Source organism: Schistocerca serialis, chromosome 10, assembly GCF_023864345.2.
Source record: "Schistocerca serialis cubense isolate TAMUIC-IGC-003099 chromosome 10, iqSchSeri2.2, whole genome shotgun sequence".
Classification (NCBI taxonomy): domain Eukaryota; kingdom Metazoa; phylum Arthropoda; class Insecta; order Orthoptera; family Acrididae; genus Schistocerca; species Schistocerca serialis.
In genome coordinates this window covers 176,983,362-177,003,166 of record NC_064647.1, presented here as the reverse complement: position 1 = coordinate 177,003,166, position 19,805 = coordinate 176,983,362, and the positions used below count along the sequence as shown (strand labels likewise).

Genomic DNA, 19,805 nt, shown 5'->3' with positions numbered 1-19,805 from the left:
TATCACAACCATTGTAACCCATCTATTACCATGAGCAAATGTACCAGTACCATCAATACTGGAAGTTAGATGACATGTAAGTTGGTTTGAACAGTTCCTCTGGCAACTTTATTATTTATTCTTATAGAGCCAGATGTCAAATCAAGACAAGAGTTAATACGTAGCTTTAGTGACAATCATTCTTTCCAGGCGATACTCGCAGACCGAACAAGGAATGAGGATCAGATAGTGGTACTGAAAGTGCCCGCCGCAACACACCATCACCTAGCTCGCGGAGTATAGATGGAGGTCGACTATTATAGGTACAAACAAAAAAGGCAAATAATCCTAATAGACTTGAGTTCGAAAACCAATGGCTTCCAGCATACGATGTATGCACAAGTGCAGTCATGCCAATGTTACAACACATTTATTTCCACATACGGCAAGTGAGGCGTAAATTACAAAGTTATAACCTGCCATAGTTTCATTTTATCATCATTCATTCATTTTATCATCATTATCATCATCATGTAGCCATGCCTCTCCAGTATCATGACCACCCATTTTCCCTTCAACCTACTGGAAAGGAACGCATCGTGGATGAGTGTCAATTCATTTGAAACATGCCTGGAATTTTTGAACATATACAGGCATCGATGAGGAGACATGCTGAAACCCACCATCATTTGAATGGTGCCATTGTAGAACAATTGTAGTGTTTTGTTTAGCCTCAAGCGCATATGTAACTTTTCTGAACAAAAGTGTTTAGTTGTGGACTAAAGATGGTCTGATTTTCTACCTTAAACTTTGTGTATCTGTGGTGTAATTATGAAACGCTATCCGATAAATTAGTCGCCAAATTTCGGAGACTGTACAATGGTAAACTTCCATTGCAATTAAATTCACCATATTAATTAGAAAACCTAATGCTCAAAACTAAACAAACAGTCCTGTGGAACTCTGTATTGTGCAGTCCAGTGAACGGTGCTTCAATGCGTGACACCACTTTACCTGACTCGCAGTTCCAGTACACAAAAATATCATAATGAAAACTGGTACATAAAATTACAAATCGTATATTGAAAGAATAAAAAACGAAAATGTTGGTTTTAAAATGCCCTCTTAAGTTACGTGTGCAGACTGACAAGAAAATTCCGAACACTACATAATACACATACAAATGTAACACTGCATTGTAAAAAAGACTGTCTGACAATGATATGTAACCTGAACTGAATTTTATATTAACAGAATCTGATAATTCTGAAGTGCAATGCTTCACTATGAACGACCTTACTGTTTTCTGAGCGCAGCAGCAAACCACCTACATAAAAGAAAACATTGCGGCAGTAGATTACGCTTTGATTTTAGCAACTGTGTTCCGCAGAGCGCATTGTGGTGATACGCAAGGGAAGACGGGGGAGGATATTCAAACTTGCTAGATCTCAGTGATACTGAAACTCATTGTCTGACTACTACAATCATCTTTAAAAAAGTTACTTGTCATGAAAAACATCACTCCGCCATTAAATTAAATACTGAAATGGTAAAGGTGAGGCAAGTCTGTAACTTCTGAATGCACGCCATGTGAACTGATTACTTTATTACGTCTGAGCGCTGAAACTAACTAATCCAAACCAATAAAAAAATCCTACTAAAACTTTCAAATTTTCACACAGATTAGAAATTACGCATAAGCAAGCAGTGCGGCCATGCAGCAACAACAACAGTACCTGGAAAACATCACTTCTGAAATTATAATGTTCCAAACCATGATCCACAATTTGAATCCACTGTATCTTTATCTTTTCCACTTCCACGCCGCTCAGTAGGATGACCAACACACGACTCACTAGCTTCGCTTAGAATGCTACAGCAACAACAATGCTACTACCAATCAAAGATTACATTTCTTGCACTCTGACCCTCTGTGACGAGACATATCGACAACTGAAAACCTCGGTTTGAAAAATATCCAGTGTGCAGATATGAAGTCTGACACGTCGAAAGAAATAGAGCTTAAATCATCTTTCAAAAAATGGTTCTGAGCACTATGGGACTTAACATCTATGGTCATCAGTCCCCTAGAACTTAGAACTACTTAAACCTATCTAACCTAAGGACATCACACAACACCCAGTCATCACGAGGCAGAGAAAATCCCTGACGCGCCGGGAATCGAACCCGGGAACCCGGGCGTGGGAAGCGAGAACGCTATCGCACGACCACGAGCTGCGGACTAAAACATCTTTCTTGAATACGAAAAAGAAGCTAGAAACCTTACTATATCAGCATTTTGGACTGTCGGGAAGTCTGTTACAACTTAAAGGTGCTCATGTGCTCAGTCGTAATATTTGGTATTGGGCAAACCATTGGTATCCCGATCTATGTGTCTTCGCATTATTAGCTTGTTTCTTTGTAGTCTACCCGCCCCTTTCGTTTGTACCTGTAACAGGTGTACAGAACATGTATGGTACCATCTCGTGGCTGCCAGCTGGGAAGTATTAAATGCCCGATGGTTGGAGGGAAAGCCATTTTACCTGTTCCTTTGTCTATTAGAGACAGTCCATAGGTGTTCATTGTCTTCGTAACTGCTGGCTCTACGACTAGCCGCTTTGCGTCATAACAGAATGACGGATTACGAGGCGAGAGGTTTACGACCCAAGTCGCACGGTTTTTGTGACTACACTGGATTCTCCTTTCTCCAGAGCCCTCCCGTTCCGGTACTCAATCTCCTAGCTCGGCACACAATATAAAAGACGAACCCGGGTCTCCGAAGACAGCGCAGTCTCCACACAGAACACCTGCAGGGCGACCAAGAGACAGCATGAAGAGTGCAGTAAGTCAGCAATTTGGCTGAATGTTCATTACAAAGCTACTCGTTAGGTCGGTTGCATTTATTGGAGGATACTTTGCATCGTTTCGGCTCCTCATTTTACCAAAATCATTGTATCTAGTACGCCACTGTGCGAGCTGTTATCTGCACCATCTCTACGGGATAGATATTTAGAGTGTTGAAAAATGTTTTCGCTCTCTGTTCTAGAAGACGATACCTCAGGTTGTCGAAGTAGTTCTTCGCGTAATGTGTGCACAGTCTTCGTTTGTTTCGTAATAGTAGTACTGGTAGTATTATTGTTTCGAAATCAGACTGCAAATATAAGAGTCGAAGAATATGAAAGGGAAGCAGTGATTGAGAAGGGAGTGAGGCAGGGTTGTAGACAATTGCCGACGTTACTCAGTCTGGACATCGAGCAACCTGTAAAGGAAAATAAGGACTAAGGAATTAAAGATCGACGAGAAGCAAAAAATCTTTGAAGTTTGCCAATTACATTTTAAGTCTTTCACACAGCAAATGACTTGGAAGAGCAGCTGAACAGAATGCATGTTATCTAAAAAAGAGGATGTGAATGAATATTAACAAAAATAATATAATATTTGGTTGACGTCCACTTACTTAGGGAAAGATGATTATCGTGACGAAATAAGAGAAATCAGAGATCGCACGGAAAGATTTGACTGTTCATTTTGCCTCGCACTGTTTGCCAGTGGAACAGAAGTGGAATGGTCTTAACTGTGAACTGAGTTGGAGAGGCGTAATGGACAGTGATCGAATTAAATCAGGAGACGCTGAGGGAATTAGATTAAGAAATGAGACACTAAAACCAACTGCAAAGTGACTGATGATGGTTAAAGGAGAGTGGATATAAAATTCAGACTGACAGAACCACGTAGGGCACTTACGAAAAATAATAAAAAAAAAAATAAACAAGAAAAACGACGTACCACAAAAGAATTATCCGAATGGGACGGAAATCGGTAGGTATGGTGAACATATACACACAAAGACGTGATTACAACTTCCAAAAAATTGGATGATTTATTCAAGAGAAAGACCTTCACAAACTGAGCACGTCATTAGCGCGTTGGTCCATCACTGGTCCTTGCGCAGGCAGTTATTTGGCTGAGCACTGATTGATAGAATTGCTGGATGTCCTTCTAAGGAGTATCGTGCCAAATTTTGTCCAACTGGCTCATTAGATCGAGAAAATCCCGAGATAGGTGGATGGCCTTGCCTATAATGCTCCAACTGTTCTCAGTTGGGTAGGCATGCGGCGACTTTGTTGGCGAAGGTAGGGTTTGGCTAGCACGAAGAAAAGCAGCGGAAACTCTCGCCATGTGCGTGATGGCGGGAGGGGGGGGGGGGCGGGGGAGGGTTCCGTTATCTTGTTGAAATATCAGCCCAGGATGGCTTGCCATGAAGGGCAACAAAACGGGGCGTAGAATGTAGTCGACGTACCGCTGTGCTTTAAGGTGCCGCGGATGACAACCATAGAGGTCCTGCAATGAAATAAAATGGCACCCTATACCATCACTCTTGGTTGTCGACCTGTATGGTAGGTGACAATGTCCCACCGTTATCCAGGGCGTCTCCTGGGCTGAATTCGAAGCGCGACTCATTATTGGAGACAATTCTACTCAATTCAATGAGATTCCAGGCCGAATGTGCCCGACAATACTTCAAAAGGGGTTGCTGATGTGCAGAGGTCAATGACAGTCGGCGCAAAGGGCGCCGTGGGCTCAGTCCCCTTTCTGTGGTCTTTGTGATCACTGAAGCCACATTTGCACGGCGGATCGATGACATGATGAATCGGGGCTCCGACTGCCTCTCTGACGATTTCTCGGTCCTCTCGTTCAGTCGTCTCAGTACTTCGACCACCTTCTTCTTGACACTACTCAATCCTGCGAACATAGTGGCATCGCTCCTATTCAAATATCGAGCGATTCGCCGAGTATTCCAACTGGCTTTGAGCCAACTACACGTCGGCTCTCAAATGCTGAGATCTGCGTATATTCTTGACGCGCCTCTCTGCGAGGCATAGTTACTGTCCAACTGACCACTGGAATGAAATTAGGACAGACTTTATGTCCCTATATAACCATGTTCCATATTTACTACACTTGACAGCTGCGCGGTGAAATTGCACTGCAGCGTCACACACTCATCCCCTGGTCGCCAAAGTTTACAGTTTTCCACGTTGCATCCACATCTGTATGAATGTCAGTTTGTGAACTTTTCCATAACTCCTTCGTGGCGTGCCTTTTTTTTCTGAGAGTAACTTACACAAATTCAAGTGCTAGGATGTCTTTTATCTAGACATTTGTATGGGATGCACCCTTGTGGAAAACTGGTACTAAGCGATAAACAGTTCAGACAAGAGGATAATAGAACCTTTCGAAATGTGGCGCTACAAAAGAATGTTGAAGATTAAGTGGGTAAATGGAATAATTAATGTGGATGTACCGAACTAAATTGTGGAAAAAAGATATTTATGGCACAACTTGATTTATAGAAGGTATCAGTTAACAGAACATATTCTGAAGCTTCAAAGAAAAGTCAGTTTGGTACTGGAGGCAGAAGTGTGTGTGTGTGTGTGGTTGGCAGAAAAGGCGACAAAGTGAAGAATAAAGTAAACCGGTTCAAACGGCTGAATGTTACAGTGGTTATTCAAAGACGAAGATGCGTACACAGGATAGAATATCGTGGAGAGTTGCATCAAGCCATCCTTGAACTGAAGACCACAACAGCAATATTCTATCTTGTCTTCGATGGGACGTTAAACCCTAACCTACGTTCCTTTTTTCTTCGGAACTGCCACAATCAGCCCTACAACTTCTAGAACTACGCATTAGATACTGATATAGTTCGTGTTCAATTATTATTATTATTATTTAGCTCCCAAATACTTATTCTTTCTTGCTGTTCGTTGTTCCCTTCTTTCTTCTGTCGCTGTCTCTCCTCTTTCCTTTCCTGTTTTCTTCTGGAAACGCTTGTTTTTCTTTTTTTAACATTCCCGCGAATTCAGATCTGTTTCCCATGTTTTTGTCTGTTATTCTCAACTCCTGTAGATCTTTCTTAGCTTCTATAAACCATGAAATTTGGATTTTTGTCAAAGAATTTGAATCTTTCTCTCAATTGCAGTACTTTTTCCAGCTTTTTGTTTCCATTATTTGAAACGGTCGCAATATGTAACTGTGCGCTTTCTCATCGTATCTATTACATTCTCAATTTTTTCATCCTTGTTACTTCTCAATTTTCAAATACAATTTTCTTACTTTGAACGGAAGATTGTTCGAATGATTCTTCTTTCTTTCCTTCTCAAAATTATGTAGCCGTTTGGCTGTGTTTAAAAAGAAGCATCTTCAACTACTTTGTCATCACCCTTTAAGATCACCTCTCCACTCCTTAGTATTCTACGGATGGCTTACAACAACAGCACACTTCTTAAGATACTGAGCCACGCATGTACCAAGTTCAGTTGAACTTGGCTTGGTTGTTACAGACTTCCATTTTTATTTCACTGTTTTCCCACCGTCACAACAGCCTTGGTATGGGTGTCTCATTCCGATGGTAATATTCTCCTGGTACGAAGTCGTAGGAATGATTTGAGTGAAATCACTCTACACTTACAGATCTGTTTTGGAGCTGTCATATATGTATTTTTGTATGCGTACACTGTTTGACTGACAATGCTCTTCCGACTGTGTTCACAGAGTGTGTGGTTAGTTGTGGCTGCCTCCGTGGTCGGTGCATTGGGAACTGGAGAAACTGTACCGCAACCCGTGGATAACAAAAAGAACGAGAAGCGGGGACTCTACGGCTTGGGGTGAGTGAAAGAAGATTGTTTAATTCAGCTCTCTAGATGCGACGCTCGAACGGTTAATTTCGCTCTCCTCCGACTATCAACTTCATTAAATAAGAAGTGTCGAGACAATGGCGTTCTCTTCAGCCTTCTACCACTCACTGCACTGTAGTGTCGTTTGTGACCAGCGCATGCGTTACTGTGTTCAAAATAATGTAGGCAATCAAAATTTTCGATTTGCACTCGACTATAATTTGGTCCAGTAATGTCGAGTTAGTCATTTAAGTTATTCATTGCTAATGGTCTTCAGCATGGCAACACACGAGTGGTAGTGTAGCGTAAATGGTTTCGACTTTCAGGCTAGTTAGCTTCGGATGATTTGTTTTAAAAATAAGAAAAAGATGGATAATGAAGTACCAAACAACTAAATTAGAAAATAAAACTAACTTCTGAACGCAATTACACGTCAAAGAACAAGTAGAAGGCCAGGACAGGAGCCATCACTGTAAACATATCTGATGTCTGATTAGTGGAACTGGAGGCTACTAAACGGCTAGCCCGGTGCACGGTGTACTGTACCAGTTGGAGGTTCTTTATCTAACGGCTTCAGGGTAACGAAAATTAGATTTTCAATATCTCGTTGAATGTAAAAATTTAAAACGCTATCATAATCTACTCCTTAAGAGATACAATCTCGTATTAAAGGTTTGACACAGTAAGACGATTACAGCAATTAGACACTCTGCAAATGTCTTGAGCCACCGTAGCTCATGGCGCGCAAATTACCCAGTCAATATTCACCCAGTATTTGTAAGTAGAACAGTTAGCGACTTTAAACAATCTTTACACATCATTTCAGAACTTTACGAAACTTTTTCTCACTAACAACCGCCTCATCCCTTCCCCTCCCCCCTTACTTCCAGCAACCCCCTCCCCCCCCCCCCCCCCCAAACACACACACAAAGACAGATACGCGGATACAAAATGATGAAAGGAAAAAAGTTTACCGGGTGTAGAAAAATTTTCGCTACCATTCACAGTAAAAGATTATCTATTCGTCACACGACCGGTTTCGGGCTTGTGCCTGTCCTCAGGTGTTTATACATTGATGCTCATGTTTATATTGTTGGAGATCAATAATGACGAAGCATCTGCATTATAATTATGCTGTGGTGACAATTTTTCCACTCAGTTGCACATCTGTTATCATTTGCCTACATAGCCTAGATGTTTGTATGTAAACGCAGTGCACATCACGAGTGCACGACGCATTATAGAAATATGGAGCTAAATATCGTAAAACTGAAACATGGACGTGAAAGTGATAACAAATGTGCAACTGAGAGGACAAACTGTCACCACGACATAATTACAATAAATATGCTTCATCTTTATTGACCTCCAGCAATATAAACATGTACATCAATGCATTAAACATCCGACGATGGGCACAGGCCCGAAACCGGTAGTGTGACGAATTAACAAACTTTTATTGTGACTGGTAGCGCAAATTTTTCTGCACCCTATAAACGAGCAGTCATGGAGTTCAACAGCAGCCACTATGGATAAAATTCACAAAAAGTTCACCACCTATAACATTTTGGCCGTTCATTCAATAGAACTTCTGCATGGGATATGCCATTTTAATATATTACTTCTTTACGACACGACTGGCCAATTAAAATTGCTACACCACGAAGATGACGCACTACAGACGCGAAATTTAACCGACAGGAAGAAGATGCAGTCATATGCAAATGATTAGCTTTTCAGAGCACTCACACAAGGTTGGCGCCGGTGACGACACCTACAACGTGCTGACATGAGGAAATTTTCCAACCGATTTCTCATACACAAACAGCAGTTGACCGGCGTTGCCTCATGGTTTAAATGGCTCTGAGCACTATGGGAATTAACATCTGAGGTCATCAGTCCCCTATAACTTAGAGCTACTTAAACCTAACCAACCTAAGGACAGCACACACATCCATGCCCGAGGCAGGATTCGAACCTGCGACCGTAGCGGTCGCGCGGTTACAGACTGAAGCACCTAGAACCGCTCGGCCACACCGGCCGGCCGTTGATTGATGAAACATTGTTGTGATGCCTCGTGTAAGGAGGAGAAATGCGTACCATCACGTTTCCGACTAAGCTAAAGTTCGGATTGTAGCCTATCGCGATTGCGGTTTATCGTATCGCGACATTGCTGCTCGCGTTGGTCGAGACCCAATGACTGTTAGCAGAATATGGAATCGGTTCAGGAGGGTAATACGGGACGCCGTGCTGGACCCCAACGGCCTCGTATCACTAGCAGTCGAGATGACAGGCATCTTATCCGCATGTCTGTAACGGATTGTGCAGCCACGTCTCGATCTCTGAGTCAGCAGATAGGGACGGTTGCAAGACAGCAACGATCTGCTCAGTTCGACGACGTTTGCAGCAGCATGGACTATCAGCTCGGAGACCATGGCTGCAGTTACCCTTGACGCTGCACCACAGACAGGAGCGCCTGCGCCTGTGCCTGCGATGGTGTACTCAACGGCGAACCTGGGTGCACGAATGGCAAAACGTCATTTTTTCGGACGAATCCAGGTTCTGTTTACAGCATCATGATGCTCTCATTCGAGTTTGGCGACATCGCGGTTAACGCGCATTGGAAGCGTGTATCCGTCATCGCCATACTGGCGTATCACCCGGCGTGATGGTATGGGGTGCCGTTGGCTACACGTCTCGGTCACCTCTTGTTCGCATTGACGGCACTTTGAACAGTGGACGTTACATTTCAGATGTGTTACGACACGTGGCTCTACCCTTCATTCGATCTCAGCAGGAAAATGCACGACCGCATGTTGCAGGTACTGTACGGGTCATTCTGGATACAGAAAAAGTTCGACTGCTGCCCTGGCCAGCACATTCTCCAGATATCTCACCAATTGAAAACGCCTGGTCAATGATTAGCCGAGCAACTGGCTCGTCACAATAAGCCAGTCACTACTCTTGATGAACTGTGGTACCGTGTTGAAGCTGCATGGGCAGCTGTACCTGTACACGCCATCCAAGCTCTGTTTGACTCAATGCCCAGGCGTATCAAGGCTGTTATTACAGCCAGAGGTGGTTGTTCTAGGTACTGATTTCTCAGGATTTATGTACCCAAATTGCGTGAATAATGTAATTACATGTCAGTTCTAGTATAATATATTTGTCCAATGAATACCCGTTTATCTGCATTTCTTCTTGGTGTAGGAATTTTAATGGCCGGTAGTGTACTAACTCCCATCTAAACACATTTTGCTGATGGTAGCGACATGTACACTGGATGTTCAGGAATTGGACAAAAATTTGGAGAAACGCATTCTTGATCATATAAATGCAGTTGCCAGCCACGCCTGGAGTTGTGCTGCTGTATTTGGCTATGAGTGGCACCTGTCTAATGTCCTCAATTCGTTGCAAGATTCTGTCGTGGTGAGAACGGCGTTCTCTGTAATTGTGTGTGCATTAAGCCGGGGCTATGTGGCTAAATTGTTGGTGGGTGCTTCCGTAACCAACGCTGCTGAGGCTGTCAAAGAGATATACCCCATAGGAGCAACATCATCCGATAAGGCACAACGCGGAAGGAAGTGCTTGTTGAGTGGTCGTGACATATGGTCATTGAAGAGGATTCCGATGAAGAATGAGAGGGTATTTGGTGGGCCCCATGGTTACCTATTTCATCGTTCCGCGACCATGTCTCTTTTTTGCAGGAAGAGTAGTATAACTGTTGTGTACATAGTTCCACGTAGTCAGCGCGTACACAACTTTCCCACTAGAGCGCGCCCCGCTAAGCACAACAGCGCAGGTGCAGCGCTCGTCTGTCTCCGCACTACGAGATGGCGCTGCCATAGAGACGGACCAAATTCTGCTTCCGCCGATCAGCGTATTAATATGTAACGCAGCCAGTGAGATTGCTGCTAATGCAGAACCTTATCTCCTCGCGGATCACACTCGCGCGGTGATACATGAACACGCAAGGTATTATGACGAGTGTACAGACCTCCGATTACCAGTCTACATTAGTCTGTACCAGTCCGTACAAGTTCTACATTTGTCTGTACCAGTCTATAGTCAAGTTTCAGTCTGCGCCTAATAAGATTACCATATTCCTATACATAGCCATGAAGATAAATGTATAGACACTTTTGTCAAGTATCAGAGATATATGTGAGAATAAGATTAACGTACCAATACCAAAGAAACACCAGATTATCAATTGTAAATAGCCTCCAGAACCAAGTTAAGTAATTTTTGTGCTTGTTATTATTTTAATAAATGTGTGTGAAAACTACTCAAGTTCTGTTTAAAGTTGGTCACCGTCAATCTGCTACTCTAAGTGTGCGCGTGGCCTTTCTATCGTCTGACCTAACAGCAAAAGATAAACGCGCCACGATAAGACCACGAGACATATTGCTGACACTCGCCTACTTCGTTAGAGCGACACGTCAAATTATCTGATGGTGTGTGTACCGAAGGTCTTACAGTACACACACCACAATAACATTCCCTTGAAACCAGACAGGTCCTGTATTTACCAATTCCGAAACGACTAAAAGCCATTTTGAACGCAAACGGTTTTCCTGCTGCGTAATTAGACATGGTTGGTAAACGCGATGTTCCGAAATCCCTTTACTGAGGAAGGCGAGTCGCGTGGGATTAGCCGAGCGGTCTGAGGCGCTGCAGTCATGGACAGTGCGGCTGGTCCCGGCGGAGGTTCGAGTCCTCCCTCGGGCATGGGTGTGTTTGTTTGTCCTTAGGATAATTTAGGTTCAGTAGTGTGTAAGCTCAGGGACGATAACCTTAGCAGTTAAGTCCCATAAGATTTCACATACATTTGAACATCTGAGGAAGGAGAAGTAAATATCTCAGACTTCGAATCAAGAATAACTGCCAACACCACTAATTTAGAAGTTGATACGCTCGGTGTAGCGAAGCAGCTTAAATCAATAAAGGCGAGACCTCTAGTCCACATACTATACCAGACAGGTTCCTTTCAGAGTATGCTGATGCATTTAGCTGAGCACTTAAATCAGATACAACCGCTCACTCGTCGAAAGATCGAGACGTAAAGGCATGTTGCACATGCCACACCAGTACTCAAGCAAGGCAACAGGATCAATCCGTTGAATTGAGAGCCATACCACGAACATCAATTTGCGACTGTATTTTGAAATATATACTGCGTTCAAACAACACGAATTACCTCGGAGAAAACTAGGCGCTTCAGTCCAGAACCGCGCTGCTGCTACGGTGGCAGGTTCGAATCCTGCCTCGGGCATGGATGTGTGTGATGTCCTTAGGTTAGATAGCTTTAACTAGTTCTAAGTCTAGGGGACTCATGACCTCAGATGTGAAGTCCCATAGTGCTTACAAGGGGAGGCCGCCAATTGTGAAATTCAGATTCGATTCATACTGCACATAATAAAAACTCATGGCCAGAGGTGTAATGTGGCAAAGCACCAAGATGCACTTTTCAGCCGTTGTCGAGAAAATCGACAGTTAAAAGAAACCGTTGCCGTGAAATATTCCCTACGATTTATAATTTTCTACAGCATTGTGGCGCAGCGGTAAGCTCTCGGGTTCGTAATCCGAAGGTCGCCGCATCGAATCTCGCGCCATGCAATCCTTTTTTTGTATTTGTTTTTTGTAATTCAAATATATATATATATATATATATATATATATATATATATATATATATATATATATATAATTCCCGGCCATCAGTTGCAACAATTATGAATATAATAAGTTGTTGAAAGTCGTTTGTCGTGCAAAAACTGGCGACTTCGAACATCATTATGTTTTCCGCAAACAAAGTTCTATTTCACAAATGTTATTAATTGTCTTCATAATGTTAACCACGTATAGTTAACGGAAGACGTAGAAACGGTATTCCGAAACGAATACGTGTAGCGTAAGTCAAACGTTCGAATTAGAATAGAGACCCCACGAACACAAATTTGCTGCGCCATGTATGAAATATAAACTCCGTTACTCGCTCGTTACACTTGAAGGACAGACGTTGAATGGGCCGAAACGAGCCGCCGCATAACAGCGTAGTTGCCTGCTAACTTCGAAAGAAGGTAGATGCGGTGCCTAGCGCAACTTATAGCATCGTCGAAAATCAGTGCGGACGGGAGAGCTTTGGTACACCCTGTTAAAAAAACGGAAAAATGGAGGCGGTACAATTGGAGAGCGATCAGCCTTCACCAACATGCGTAAGCAATTCATTAATAGTTTATATATATTTGAATTACAAAAAACTAATAATAAAAAGAAATTGCATGGCGCGAGATTCGATCCGGCGATCTTCGGATTACGAACCCGAGCGTTTACCGCTGCGCCACGACGCTGTAGAAAATTATTAATCGTAGAGAGTATTTCACGGCAACGGTTTCTTTCAACTGTCGATTTTCTCGACAACGCCTGAGAAGTGCATCTTGGTGCTTTGCCACAGTACACCTCTGGCCATGAGCTTTTTTTATGCGCAGTATGAATCGAATCTGAATTTCACAATTGGCGGCCTCCCCTTGTTAGAGCCAAACTCATTTACTGACAAATAGCCAACACGAATTCAGGTGGTGGTGGTGGTTAGTGTTTTTTAACGTCCCGCCGACAACGAGGTCATTAGAGACGGAGCGCAAGCTCGGGTGAGGGAAGGGTGGGGAAGGAAATCGGCCGTGCCCTTTTCAAAGGAACCATCCCGGCATTTGCCTGAAACGATTTAGGGAAATCACGGAAAACCAAAATCAGGATGGTTGGAGACGGGATTGAACCGTCGTCCTCCCGAATGCGAGTCCAGTGTGCAAACCACTGCGCCACCTCGCTAGGTCGAATTCAGAAAATAACGTTCTTGTGAAACACAACTAGCTCTTTATTCTCGCGAAGTGCTGAGTGCTACCGACTGGGGATGTCGAATGGGTTCCATAATTTTAGACTTCTAGAAAGCTTCTGACATCGTTCCTCACAAGCGACTTCTAGTCAGGTTCCGTTCCTACGGAATACCGCCTTGGTTGTACGACTCGATATGTGATTTCCTGTCGGAAAAGTCACAGTTCGTAATAACTGAAGGAAAGTCATCGAATAAACTGGAAGTGATGTCTAGCGTTCGCCAGATAGGTGTTACCGGCCCCCTGTCGTTCCTGAGCTGTGTGGACGATTTAGAATGCGATCTGAGCAGCCCTCGTAGATTGCCTGCAGATGATGCTGTCATTTATAGTCTTGCAAACTCATCAGATGATCAAAACAAATTTCAAAATGACTTAGACAAGATATCTGTGCATTGCATAAAGTAGCAGTTAACTTTAAACAATGAAAAGTGTGAAGTCATCCACGTGAATACTAAAAGGAATCCGTTAAATTTCGTTTACACGATAGTAATAAAAATGTCGTGTGACTAGGGCCTCCCGTCGGGTAGACCGTTCGCCGGATGCAAGTCTTTCGATTTGATGCCACTTCGGCGACTTGCGCGTCGATGGGGGTGAAATGATGATGATTAGGACAACACAAAACCCAGTCCCTGAGCGGGGAAAATCTCCGACCCAGACGGGAATCGACCCCGGGCCATTGCGATTGACATTCTGTCGCACTGACCACTCAGCTACCGGGGGTGGACGTTTACACTATAAAACACACAAATCTAAAGGGTGTGAATCCAAGTAGGGATTGCAGTCACAAACCATTTAAATTGGAAAGAATACATAGATAATGTTGTGGGGAAAGCAAGTCAAAGACAGCGATTTATTGGTAGAACACTTAGAAGATGCAAGAGGGCTTCCAAAGAGACAGCAAACATAATTCTAGCCCGTCCTCTTTCGGAGTACGGTTGAAGGGTATGGGATGCGCATCAGATAGAACTGACTGAGGACGTCGAAAAAGTTAAAAGAAGGGCAGCTCGTTTTGCTTTATAGCGAAACAGAGGAGAGAGTGCCACGAATATGACAAGCGGGTTCGATAACAGCCATTAAAACAAAGGCGTTTGGCGTTGCGGTAGGATCTTCTCGTTGTTGTTGTTGTTGTTGTGGTCTTCAGTCCTGAGACTGGTTTGATGCAGCTCTCCATGCTACTCTATCCTGTGCAAGCTTCTTCATCTCCCAGTACCTACTGCAACCTACATCCTTCTGAATCTGTTTAGTGTATTCATCTCTTGGTCTCCCTCTACGATTTTTACCCTCTACGCTTCCCTCCAATACTAAATTGGTGATCCCTTGATGCATCAGAACATGTCATACCAACCGATCCCTTCTTCTACTCAAGTTGTGTCACAAACATCTCTTGTCCCCAATCCTATTCAATACCTCCTCATTAGTTATATGATCTACCCATCTAATCTTCAGCATTCTTTTGTAGCACCACATTTCGAAAGCTTCTATTCTCATCTCGTCCAAACTATTTACCGTCCATGTTTCACTTCCATACATGGCTAAACTCCATACAAATACTTTCAGAAATGACTTCCTGACACTTACATCTATACTCGATGTTAACAAATTTCTCTTCTTCTGAAACGCTTTCCTTGCCATTGCCGGTCTACATTTTATATCCTCTCTACTTCGAACATCATCAGTTATTTTGCTCCCCAAATAGCAAAACTCCTTTACTACTTTAAGTGTCTCATTTCCCCTATTTAATTCCCTCAGCATCACCCGACTTAATTAGACTACATTCCATTATCCTCGTTTTGCTTTTGTTGATGTTCATCTTATATCCTCCTTTCAAGACACTGTCCATTCCGTTCAACTGCTCTTCCAAGTTCTTTGCTGTCTCTTATACAATTACAATGTCATCGGTAAACCTCAAAGTTTTTATTTCTTCTCCATGGATTTTAATACCTACTCCGAATTTTTCTTTTGTATCCTTTACTGCTTGCTCAATATACAGATTGAATAACATTGGAGAGAGGCTACAACCCTGTCTCACTCCCTTCCCAACCACTGCTTCCCTTTCATGCCCCTCGACTCTTATAACTGCCATCTGGTTTCTGTACAATTTGTAAATAGCCTTTCGCTTCCTGTGTTTTACCCCTGCCACCTTCAGAATTTGAAAGAGAGTATTCCAGTCAACATTGTCAAAAGCTTTCTCTAAGTCTACAAATGCTAGAAACGTAGGTTTGCCTTTTCTTAATCTAGCTTCTAAAATAAGTCGTAGGGTCAGTATTGCCTCACGTGTTCCAACATTTCTACGGATTTAAGTATTCTTTTTTCCCCGCATCTGTTGGAGAGTGTATTGGTGAAAAAATAGCTTGAATGTGGTTCGATGAACCCTCTGCCAGGTACTTAATTGTGAATTGGAGATTAATCATGCAGATGTAGATGTAATGTTCTATGTTTATTGATGTTCCCATATTTTTGTCCACTGCCTGTACGTGCTAAATTACATCCCTGTAGAGCAGATAGGTCAGGATATAAAGCGTCAGAGACAGTGCGAAGCGAAAAAGATCAGCTTTTGATTAAAACGGAGCTCTAATTACCCGGGCTACACTCACCCAGTGTTTGACAATAAGAGCACTTACTGCCTTCCAGCAAACTTCAAACATAGTCCCAAACCTACTCCAAACTTTCTCCCGCTTACTTTCTTAACGTCGAATATTTAACGCAGTAACTCATTCCTTAAATAATCAGAGGTCTGAAGCTTTTTTACACATATGAGATGGATTCTATAGAGTATCGGAGGTGTGGTATTAATTAGCTAACAGTTCAAAGCTGGTATGGCTTTGATAACAGATGTGAGGTTAACAACATTCATAAAATAAACCCGACTATGAATATACACTATATTATAGTTTAAAGAAGCGACGTCCTTAACGAAACGTGTCTCGAAGTACTTTCTGTTCCCTTAGAATGTCTCTTCTGACGTCTCGCAATCGTCACACCTGCCACCTACAGCTACTGGTTTGGTACTCGCAGATCGAGCCTGGCCTGCAGCATCTTATCCGCTGGGGGAGAAAATATTGGGTGAGCCAAAAAGGACTTTACAGCTTTGGAATGATACAGAAATTTTTCGAGATAACTTATAGAATTGGTAGATGTGTCATTTTGTGGCAAACAGTCTCAAGTTTCACATACAAGCGTCAAGTGCCCTATTTGACTACAATATGTGAATCGCCAAACAACCCACCGGTGATCAGTTTATTCGCAAACTCGTTGCAGCAGATCGGGTATAACTTGTGCAGCCGCAGAGTAAATTAGATTTTTTCAGGTCGGCTAAATTCTTTTGTTGGTGAGGAACATACCTGCTGTCTTAGATGAAACCCCAGAGGAAAAAATCCACTGGTGTCGAGTCTGGGGAGCGAGGTGGCCATGCGATTGGCTCTTCACAGACAATGCACCGACCTGTGAAGCGATTATCGAGGAAACCTCGAAGTTCTCGAGAAAATGGGGTCGTGCAACCGTCTTGCTGACAGTAAACCATCCCATCCCGCCCGGTTAGCCGTGCGGTCTAACGCACGGCTTTCCAGATTGGGAAGGAGCGCCCGCTCCCCGGCAGGAATCCGCCTGGCGGACTTGTGTCGAGGTCCGGTGAGCCGGCCAGCCTGTGGATGGTTTTTAGGCGCTTTTCCATCTACCTCGGCGAATGCGGGCTGGTTCCCCTTATTCCGCCTCAGCTACACTATGTCGGCGATTGCTGCGCAAACAAGTTCTCCACGTACGCGTACACCACCATTACCACTCAAACATAGGGGCTACACTCGTCTGGTGTGAGACGTTCCCTGGGGGGACCACCGGGGGCCGAACCGCACAGTAACCCTGAAAGAGTGGTTGGGTGTAGGACGGCGGAGGGGTGAAGTGGACTGCGGTAGTCGTCATGGGGTTGTGGACCACTGCGGCTGCAGTGGGACGGAGCCTCTCCGTCGTTTCTAGGCCGCCGGTTAACATACAGTACAATACAATACAATACAAACCATCCGAGCTCGGTCATCTCCATCGATCTGTGGAATTAAAAGGTTTCACGCATATGCATCTGCACAATACCAGTGACAGTTCTTTCCATGAAGAAGAAAAGGCCGTTCACTTTCAATTTGCAGTGAACAATAAGTCACCAGAAAGACCTTGCGCCAAGAGTACATTATATGCCAGCTTGGAGGTTCTGTAGCGTATTCGGTTCGACATGTACGCCGAACAGTTGTTGCAGAGTTCGTTCCATGAAATCAAAACACACAGCGAGCACTCTTCTAACCAGTGAAAGTAGCCATTTTAGTTGTGCAGTACGCTGGCGCTCCTGGTGGCTGATTGTGGTACTGTTTCACTACGTGAGTCAAACCTGATGCTGTTTGCTGTAAAATGACACCTCTACTGGTTCTGTAGTTATCTCAATAAATTTCTATGTCATTCCAAAGTTGTAGAGTCCTTTTTGACAACCCATGTACAATACAAAACAATCGTTTACCAGACAGTCACTTGTCTGTGTGAGTTATTCTGTACTATTCACTCAAACACAAGCACACTCAATGTATCGGAAGGGAGGTGATTGAAACATAAGGTAGATCTCAAAAATCGAACACACACACGCACACACACTATGACAAGACTACAGCTGCACAGTCGTTTAGGCTAAAAGACCAAAAATGTGGTATAGGAACATTCCCAACAAGAACACAGTATAGCATTAGTTCCAGTATTGATGGTTCAAATGGCTCTGAGCACTAAGGGACTTAACATCTGAGGTCATCAGTCCCCTACAACTCAGAACTACTTAAACCTAACTAAGGACATCACACACATCCATGCCCGAGACAGGATTGGAACCTGCGACCGTAGCGGTCGCGCGGTTCCAGATTGAAGCGCCAGTCGGATTCCAGTATTGATGTTAACAAGTAAACAACCCAGGGACAACCACTAGGTATATACATTATGTGATCAAACTTATCCGGAGACCCGAATGTAATGCGGATTTGAGTACTAGAAATCACGAGAGGCGGACACGCCAGTATAAAAGGAGATGGGGAGTATTGTGCTGTCGGCAGAAAAACTGTCACAGCAGAATGGGTCAGTCGGGAGACCTCAGTAACTTCGAATGTGATTTAATCGTTGAATGTCACCTGAGTGACAAATCCATCATGGACAGTTCAATCTTCCCGAAGATGCCCAAATCGATTGAGGAAACAGAGGTGTGCACATGCTGACTGCACTGTAAATCTTATAAAACGATTATAAAGAAACAACTTGCTAAACAAAAAAGTGGATTGTCTTTAGTCTCGTAACCTCATTCTTGAGCTTCACGACGAACTGGTGATCATTTCGTTAGTGGTCTTAGTTATTACATCTATATTAATTAAGGTGCTGTGCGAATTCGGGTAGTTTGCAATGAAAAATGCGGGTCGCTATAACTTTTCGTGGATGTTAGATCATACATTGTTGTGTATCAAATGTACATAACATACTGAATTTTTCTTTGAACTTGAGATGATATTTATATGTATCTTCAGTTTCGAGAAAATTGATTGTATGTAATGGACTCACTTTCGATTGCAAAAAATGGCTCTGAGCACTATGGGACTTAACTTCTGAGGTCATCAGTCCCCTAGAACTGAGAACTACTTAAACCTAAGGACATCACACACATCCATGCCCGAGGGCAGGATTCGAACCTGCGACCGTAGCGGTCGCGCGGATCCAGACTGTAGCGCCTAGAACCGCTCGGCCACTCTGGCCGGCCTTTAGATTGCATTTGCAGACGTTCATGTGTTTTTGGAAACTGACAGTGTGGAAAGCGGAGAGTTTTTTCCACACTATCAACATCTGAGACTTTTTAATCTACTGAAAGATACAAATAACTACAGATTTTTTCAGTGAGCTAATGTAGTTACTTTAAAGGTCATAGATAGTTGATGAAATGAGAAATAGTACAGGTTTGTAATAACGCAGGTGAAGGAACCACGCACATTGTATTAAAGCGAGCACAAGCTTTTCGTAAGTTATTGATCTGACTTGTTCTGAATTGTTTGTTTAATAATGCAGTAATTCTGTCTGTTCAATCAGTCGACTACAGAATACAGCGAGCAAATCGAAAAGCACATGGATATATTGTATACAGTGATGAGCCAAAACTTCATGAACACCTGCTTAATAGCTTGTTTGTCTGTCTTTGAAACATAATACATCACTGATTCTGTATATCAGCGATCCGACAGTTTATTGGTGTGTTTGTGGA

At 43.2% G+C, this 19,805-nt stretch overlaps 1 protein-coding gene across 1 annotated transcript in view; it reads left to right on the top strand.

Moving 5' to 3' along the window:
- Positions 1-2,809: 2,809 nt before the first annotated feature.
- Positions 2,810-19,805, top strand: part of LOC126424641 (uncharacterized) — a 45,759-nt gene continuing 28,763 nt past the window's right edge. The window contains exons 1-2 of the mRNA XM_050087374.1: positions 2,810-2,821; positions 6,535-6,647. Of these exons, the coding sequence (XP_049943331.1) occupies positions 2,810-2,821; positions 6,535-6,647 (125 nt within the window). The remainder of the gene's footprint in view (positions 2,822-6,534; positions 6,648-19,805) is intronic.